The following is an 8,433-nucleotide window of genomic DNA, read 5'->3' on the forward strand; positions in this document are numbered from 1 at the left end:
ACAGCTGAGCCATGGACTTGATTCTGGCCAAGATGAGCCATCTACCAAGATGAACCATCGCCTTCACCAGTATTCAAATCTGAATACCAGCTGAAGAGTGAGTTACACTTGGGGACTTCTGCACATCCCTCTTTCCCTCTTTAACTGCCTGGCAGTCACCCATTTCCTCTCTGCCGGCACACTCTTAAGCTATGGGATATCTACTTCCAGAAACCTGTTATCCATTAAATTCTCAGCCTCATAGATTCATTGCTGTGATGGCAGCTGCTGCTAAAGCTTTGAAACCTGGAGCTTGAGCTGCTCCAGATGACGACAGTTCCTTTACATGTGATTGTCTAGGACACGGGAAGCATCCTGGAGTTCCCGCATGGAACAGTATACGTACTCCACAGAACTGAGATGTCCTTCCATGCCTCTATTTATTAGACTGACTAAGCTTAACAGAAATAACCAAAGATACATGATACTAGGTCCTGTTAACCACTCTCCCCGTTCCACACTCTCTAGGTGCCTGCAGCTGATGCCGGCAGTGATAGTATAGGGTCTGAACTTGCTGTCCTGGTGGCAAGGAACCGATGGTCAATGCGAGGGGAAAGTAAGGTCAGTGGGTTGGAGAGCTGGGCTGGGGGCAAGAGACCGCTTAAGGTAGGTCTGGGAGCTGGGAGGGTGGGGATCTGGGGTTTGGGAACTGTGAGGGTGAGTATTTGGGGCCTTGGGAGCCAGGAGATTGTGGGTCTGGGAGCTGGGAGGGTGTGGGGTGTTTGAGAGCAGGGTGATTGCAGGCTTGGGGTTAGGGAGTGGGTTTGGAATGCAGCAGGGTGAGGGTTTGGGGTTTTGGGAGCCGGGAGGATGTGCATCTGGGGCTCTGGGTGCCAGGAGGGTGTGGCTTTTTGGGTTTAGGAATCAGGATTGTGTGGATTTTAGGGTTTGGGAGCTGGGTTGGGATGTGTTTGAGGATTGGGAGCTGTCTGGGTGTGGGTTTGAGGGTTTGGGAGCCATAGGATGGAGTCCGGGTGCCGGGAGGGTGCAGGTTTGAGGGTTCGGGAGCTGTGAGGGTGTGGATTTGTGAGCTGGGAGGGTGTGGATTTGTGAGCTGGGAGGGTGTGGATTTGTGAGCTGGGAGGGTGTGGATTTGTGAGCTGGGAGGGTGTGGATTTGTGAGCTGGGAGGGTGTGGATTTGTGAGCTGGGAGGGTGTGGATTTGTGAGCTGGGAGGGTGTGGATTTGCAAGCTGGGAGTGTGTGCATTTGGGAGTTAGGAGGGAGTGGGTTTGGGAGGTGGGAGGGTGTGGGTTTGGGAGGTGGGAGGGTGTGGGTTTGGGAGCCGGGAGGCTGTGGGTTTGGGAGGTGGGAGGGTGTGGGTTTGGGAGGTGGGAGGGTGTGGGTTTGGGAGGTGGGAGGGTGTGGGTTTGGGAGGTGGGAGGGTGTGGGTTTGGGAGGTGGGAGGGTGTGGGTTTGGGAGGTGGGAGGGTGTGGGTTTGGGAGGTGGGAGGGTGTGGGTTTGGGAGGTGGGAGGCTGTGGGTTTGGGAGGTGGGAGGCTGTGGGTTTGGGAGGTGGGAGGGTGTGGGTTTGGGAGGTGGGAGGCTGTGGGTTTGGGAGGTGGGAGGCTGTGGGTTTGGGAGGTGGGAGGCTGTGGGTTTGGGAGGTGGGAGGGTGTGGGTTTGGGAGGTGGGAGGGTGTGGGTTTGGGAGGTGGGAGGGTGTGGGTTTGGGAGGTGGGAGGCTGTGGGTTTGGGAGGTGGGAGGGTGTGGGTTTGGGAGGTGGGAGGCTGTGGGTTTGGGAGCCGGGAGGCTGTGGGTTTGGGAGGTGGGAGGGTGTGGGTTTGGGAGGTGGGAGGCTGTGGGTTTGGGAGGTGGGAGGGTGTGGGTTTGGGAGGTGGGAGGCTGTGGGTTTGGGAGGTGGGAGGCTGTGGGTTTGGGAGGTAGGAGGGAGTGGGTTTGGGAGGTGGGAGGGTGTGGGTTTGGGAGGTGGGAGGCTGTGGGTTTGGGAGGTGGGAGGCTGTGGGTTTGGGAGGTGGGAGGCTGTGGGTTTGGGAGGTGGGAGGGTGTGGGTTTGGGAGGTGGGAGGGTGTGGGTTTGGGAGGTGGGAGGGTGTGGGTTTGGGAGCCGGGAGGCTGTGGGTTTGGGAGGTGGGAGGGTGTGGGTTTGGGAGGTGGGAGGGTGTGGGTTTGGGAGCCGGGAGGCTGTGGGTTTGGGAGGTGGGAGGGTGTGGGTTTGGGAGGTGGGAGGCTGTGGGTTTGGGAGGTGGGAGGCTGTGGGTTTGGGAGGTGGGAGGGTGTGGGTTTGGGAGGTGGGAGGCTGTGGGTTTGGGAGGTGGGAGGCTGTGGGTTTGGGAGGTGGGAGGGTGTGGGTTTGGGAGGTGGGAGGGTGTGGGTTTGGGAGGTGGGAGGGTGTGGGTTTGGGAGCCGGGAGGCTGTGGGTTTGGGAGGTGGGAGGGTGTGGGTTTGGGAGCCGGGAGGCTGTGGGTTTGGGAGGTGGGAGGGTGTGGGTTTGGGAGGTGGGAGGCTGTGGGTTTGGGAGGTGGGAGGGTGTGGGTTTGGGAGGTGGGAGGGTGTGGGTTTGGGAGGTGGGAGGGTGTGGGTTTGGGAGGTGGGAGGCTGTGGGTTTGGGAGGTGGGAGGCTGTGGGTTTGGGAGGTGGGAGGCTGTGGGTTTGGGAGGTGGGAGGGTGTGGGTTTGGGAGGTGGGAGGGTGTGGGTTTGGGAGGTGGGAGGCTGTGGGTTTGGGAGGTGGGAGGGTGTGGGTTTGGGAGGTGGGAGGGTGTGGGTTTGGGAGGTGGGAGGCTGTGGGTTTGGGAGGTGGGAGGCTGTGGGTTTGGGAGGTGGGAGGGTGTGGGTTTGGGAGGTGGGAGGCTGTGGGTTTGGGAGGTGGGAGGGTGTGGGTTTGGGAGGTGGGAGGGTGTGGGTTTGGGAGGTGGGAGGGTGTGGGTTTGGGAGGTGGGAGGGTGTGGGTTTGGGAGGTGGGAGGCTGTGGGTTTGGGAGGTGGGAGGGTGTGGGTTTGGGAGGTGGGAGGGTGTGGGTTTGGGAGGTGGGAGGGTGTGGGTTTGGGAGGTGGGAGGCTGTGGGTTTGGGAGGTGGGAGGGTGTGGGTTTGGGAGGTGGGAGGGTGTGGGTTTGGGAGGTGGGAGGCTGTGGGTTTGGGAGTTAGGAGGGAGTGGGTTTGGGAGGTGGGAGGGTGTGGGTTTGGGAGGTGGGAGGGTGTGGGTTTGGGAGCCGGGAGGCTGTGGGTTTGGGAGGTGGGAGGGTGTGGGTTTGGGAGGTGGGAGGGTGTGGGTTTGGGAGCTGGGAGTGTGTGGCTTTGGGAGCCGGATGGGAGTGAGTTTGGTAGTTGGGAGGGTGTGGGTTTGGGAACCGGGTGGGAGTGAGTTTGGTAGTTGGGAGGGTGTGGGTTTGGGAACCGGGTGGGAGTGAGTTTGGTAGTTGGGAGGGTGTGGGTTTGGGAACCGGGTGGGAGTGGGTTTGGGAGTTGGGAGGGTGTGGGTTTGAGGACTTGGTACAGGGGAAGGTCTGGGTTTGTGGGTTTGGGAGGTGGGAGGGTGTGGGTTTGGGAGTTGGGAGGGTGTGGGTTTGGGAGGTGGGAGGCTGTGGGTTTGGGAACCGGGTGGGAGTGGGTTTGGGAGGTGGGAGGGTGTGGGTTTGGGAGTTGGGAGGGTGTGGGTTTGGGAGTTGGGAGGGTGTGAGTTTGGGAACCGGGTGGGAGTGGGTTTGGGAGTTGGGAGGGTGTGGGTTTGGGAGTTGGGAGGGTGTGGGTTTGGGAGGTGGGAGGCTGTGGGTTTGGGAACCGGGTGGGAGTGGGTTTGGGAGGTGGGAGGGTGTGGGTTTGGGAGTTGGGAGGGTGTGGGTTTGGGAGGTGGGAGGCTGTGGGTTTGGGAACCGGGTGGGAGTGGGTTTGGGAGGTGGGAGGGTGTGGGTTTGGGAGTTGGGAGGGTGTGGGTTTGGGAGTTGGGAGGGTGTGAGTTTGGGAACCGGGTGGGAGTGGGTTTGGGAGTTGGGAGGGTGTGGGTTTGGGAGTTGGGAGGGTGTGGGTTTGGGAACCGGGTGGGAGTGGGTTTGGGAGGTGGGAGGGTGTGGGTTTGGGAGTTGGGAGGGTGTGGGTTTGGGAGGTGGGAGGGTGTGGGTTTGGGAGTTGGGAGGGTGTGGGTTTGGGAGTTGGGAGGGTGTGAGTTTGGGAACCGGGTGGGAGTGGGTTTGGGAGTTGGGAGGGTGTGGGTTTGGGAGGTGGGAGGGTGTGGGTTTGGGAGTTGGGAGGGTGTGGGTTTGGGAGGTGGGAGGGTGTGGGTTTGGGAGTTGGGAGGGTGTGGGTTTGGGAGTTGGGAGGGTGTGAGTTTGAGGACTTGGTACAGGGGAAGGTCTGGGTTTGTGGGTTTAGGAGCTGGGAGGTTGTGGGTTTAGGAGCCAGGAGGGTATGGGTTTGAGGGCTTGGGAGCCAGGAGTGTGCAAGTTTGAGGGCTTGGTACTGGGGAGGGTCTGAGTTTGAGGGTTTAGGAGCTGGGAAGTTGTGGGTTTGGGGCTTTGGAGCTGAGAGGGTGCAGATTAGGGGGAGGTCTGGGAGCTGGAGAGTGTGGGTTGGGGGTCTGGGAGGTGAGGGGATGGAGATTGGGGGGTCTAGAAGATAGGAGGGTGCAGGACTGGGGGTTTGGGAGCCTGGAGAGTGTGGGTTTGGGGGTTTGGTAGTGGGGAGAGTCTGGGTTTGAGGTTGTGGGTCTGGGAGCTGGGAGAGTGTGGGTTTGGAGGTTGGGAACCAGGAGGGTGCAGGTTTGGGTTTTGGGAGCCGGAGGGTGCGGATTAGGGGGGCCTAGGAGCCGGAAGCGTGCCAGTTGGGGATCTGAGAGGCGATAGGGTGTGTATTATGGGGTCTGGGAGCCTAGAGGGTGTGGGATTGGGGGTTGAGGAGCCGGGAATGTGCGGGTCTGTGGGTTTGGGAGTGGGGACGGTGCGGGTCTGGGAACTGGGAGGGTGCGGATTTGAGGGTTTGGGAGCCGGCAGGGTTGGGTTTGGGGGTCTGGGAGCCGGGAGGGTGCGGGTTAAGCGGTTGGAGGCTGTGGCGGGTGGGAGCTGGCGGAGGGCGGGGGAAGGTGTCAATCAGGAGCGGGGAGCCGGCCCCGGGAATTCTCCGGGACACGGATATTTAACCTGGAGCCTGAGGCTCGACATCAGTGCGGGAGCAGCAGGAGACAGGACAGAGACAGACCGACACCGGGACCGACACCGGGATCAGCCCGGGATCAGCACAGGAATCAACACCTGGGTCAGCACCGGAATCAACACCGGGATCAACACTGCGAGCGACATCGGAATCAGCCCGGGATCAGCCCCGGGATCGCCGCTGACAGTTCCCCGGGCAGACGGGCAGCAGCGCCGGCTCAGTCCCGGAGTGGAGCCCCTGGGGCCGGGCCGGGCCGGGCTGGGTGTCGCTCCCGGAGCCGCCCCGCTCTCTCCCGGGCTCCGGCTCCTGTCATCCCGTCTAGACAACTTGTGGCAGTGAGTCCTGGCGTTGCCATGGCGACAGGCAGCAACCCGACGTGAATTTTGGGGTAAAGAAGCTGGAAAAAGGGGCTGTTTTCTGGAGCTTTTCACTTTCCGGAGGTGGATCGGTGGAAAAAGCGAGGAGGGAAAAGGAGGCGAGAGAGAGAGAGAGAGCGAGAGAGCGAGAGACTGCAAGAGACATCAGCTTAATCCGGCAGCAAAGTTAAACCTCAGCACGTCCTGTACGTGCCCGTCATTCAAAGCCCAGTGTGTTCTATTAAAAGTATCAGTCTGCTCGCTTTGCTGCCTATTTATAAACCTCTGGGCTCGGCGAACTGGCCCGTTTAAAACATGGAGCTGCCACAGTATATGTTAAGCTGTTTCTGCATGCTGCTACTGCAGCACGGACTCTGCCAGCCTTATCTACATCTCCGGCCCGTCCCCAGTGACAGTTTGCCCGTGGTGGACATTATCGAACACCCGGACCCAGACAACGACCCCAAGGACAACGATCTGGACGAACGGACTTTGCGGAAGAAGCTCGGCAGTCACTTCGATCCCAACTTCATGTCCATCACTCTGCCCCAGCTGGAGGACTCTCCGTCCCGGGACCCGAATTCCAGGTTCAAACCCTTGGGCGCCATGCCCAACGACATCAAGAGGTTGGATTTGTCCGAGACCCCTTATGGGAGGAAAATGAAGTTGGGTAAAAAGGCCAGAAGGAAGTTTCAGCAATGGCTTTGGTCCTACACATACTGTCCGGTGATGTACACATGGAAGGACCTGGGAGGCCGCTTCTGGCCTCGGTTTGTTAAAGAAGGGAACTGTTACAACGAGAGGTCCTGTTCATTCCCCGAAGGGATGCTGTGTAAACCTGTCAAATCTATCAGCAAGACTTTCTTAAGGTGGTATTGCCAAGGATGGTCAAAGCCTAAATACTGCACGTGGATACCTGTCCAATACCCAGTCATTTCCGAGTGCAAGTGTTCCTGTTAAAGGGAGAAATGTTCTCCTGCAGACTGGGTGAATCCTATATACAGATGGTCTATAGTATAACAGCGCCCTATAGTGAAATCTATTTTTATATATCGCATTCTAAAGAAGCGCCAGCTTTGTATCTATATAACACAATGAGATTTAAAGTTGCAGAAAATCATGGATTTTTTTGGGGGGTGGGGGTGGGGGGCGGGCTGGGGGGGGGGTGGGGGGTGGTGGGGGGGGGGGGGGGGGGGGGGGCGGGGGGAGGAGAACTAACGGACCATAATGAAGCTCAACTCAGAGGAAAGGGATATTCGCAATCCACACTGCGGGCCCCGACCGCTGACTTTGAGAACTATCAGGAGCTCCGAACAAGTCTAGCCTGGGTTTCCATTCACTGAATCCTAATAACTGCCTTTACTGCCATGTGCCTAGATATTTTTTGTAAAATAATAATAATTATTATTATAAAAAGTTGAGGTGAAGATATTACAGAGTGAAATCTCAGCTTTCCAATACATTATAGGAGTGTAGAAGAGTAAAATCTTGTGTCCAATTATTTATTACTTTAACGTTTGTTGATATAAAGTAGATGATACCGTGACATTTGGAGATGTTTACTTGAATATTCTTTCTAAAAAAAAAAACATATCAATGTAAATATAATGGTTCAATGTTTTTAGCAATAAAATCTCATCTTTGAAACAAAAGGTTTTGGAAATCTGAAAGCATTCAGAGCCTTGGCTTTTTTGGGTGCGAGAGAGTGACTCCGCTACAAGAGAATAGAACACCCTTCAGTCCTTGGGTTATCTAAACGGCGAGAGCCCTTAATCATTCCAATAATTTATAGCTGCCTTTGAAACGTCCCATTCCCTGCACCCAACAAACTCCTTCACAAGCCGCTCTGCCGGGAATGTGTACTAACTGCTCCATCTCAAACTTCAACAAACGTTAAGCGACTGCGTGCCCCCTCAATTTATTAAATATTATCGCAGGTATGAAGAGAATTCTGCTACAAACGGTGCTTAAATTCCAGCCACGGGAGATACTCTTCAATATTCAGTCTATATAATCACATGTGTTGTTGGTGATAGTTGGTCTATCAAATAAGAACTGCCCAGGGAACTACCATCAGTCACAATGTACAAGGCAGAGAGATCTGTTTAACCCAAGATAACAGTATCACTTCGCGAAGTCAGAATCTAACCGGTTGTACGAACGTTTGGGTTTAAAATTTGGGAAGGAATAAAATAATTGCAGTGCCGATACTGGAAGGGCCAAGCTCGGGGCAGGTCTTCGGACATCCCCTCATAAACAGGTGAAAAAACTATCAGACTACTAAAAAACAAACACATCAAAAAGATGTTTTTAATTTGGAATGTGTCCAGCAGGATTGGGGACACGTTGTCTGGGCATCTGAGTGGGTTACCCCTCCCCCTCACACACAAACACAGATATTTATACAGCGATGCAGACTTGTCTCGGAGTTACTCGCTAAGAAATGTGAACTTTCCAGGCCGTTTTAACAGGAATAAATGGATAAAGATTGGGGAATTGCACGGAATGGAATAGGCTGTTGATAGGAGCACTTTCTTCTGTCTGCTCTGTCGGCGTTTTTCCAATCTCTTTGCAAGCCCAAACACTGTAGCTGTTATAAGTGGTGTTCACCAAAAGATTTTAACGCGGCTCGGGTCTGTTTTCTGAGGTGCCGGTTCGTGACTTGTTGCTCAGACTGGAACTCATTCTGCGAATAATTTCGTCACATTGCTAATTTGAAGTGTATGTTCGGAGTGAGGTTAGACCTGATCCTGATTACAGCATTCACTCGCTGTGCTCTCCTTTTCACATATCTAAATATAATTATTTATTTATTAAAGAAAACTTTTTTTGGGACGCCAAGGCGCGCTGCCAGTTACTGTAGAGAGAATCCTCATACAGGTTTTCTTTCTGAGAGAGAGAGAGAGTCTAGTGACGCCTGGTATTTCTGGGACTG

General features: G+C 55.8%; 1 protein-coding gene across 1 annotated transcript; it reads left to right on the forward strand.

Annotated features, from left to right (window-relative positions):
* Nucleotides 1-5,518: 5,518 nt before the first annotated feature.
* Nucleotides 5,519-6,613, forward strand: nog2 (noggin 2). The gene has a single exon (XM_041207066.1). The coding sequence runs from the start codon at nucleotides 5,814-5,816 to the stop codon at nucleotides 6,456-6,458; it is 645 nt and encodes a 214-aa protein (XP_041063000.1). The 5' UTR covers nucleotides 5,519-5,813; the 3' UTR covers nucleotides 6,459-6,613.
* The last annotated feature ends 1,820 nt before the right edge of the window (nucleotides 6,614-8,433 follow it).

The sequence above is a fragment of the Carcharodon carcharias genome, chromosome 15 (genome assembly GCF_017639515.1).
Source record: "Carcharodon carcharias isolate sCarCar2 chromosome 15, sCarCar2.pri, whole genome shotgun sequence".
NCBI classification, from domain to species: domain Eukaryota; kingdom Metazoa; phylum Chordata; class Chondrichthyes; order Lamniformes; family Lamnidae; genus Carcharodon; species Carcharodon carcharias.

Coding starts and splice junctions, on each gene's coding strand:
- nog2 (XM_041207066.1), top strand. CDS start 5,814: ATGGAGCTGCCACAGTATATGTTAAGCTGTTTCTGCATGCTGCTACTG.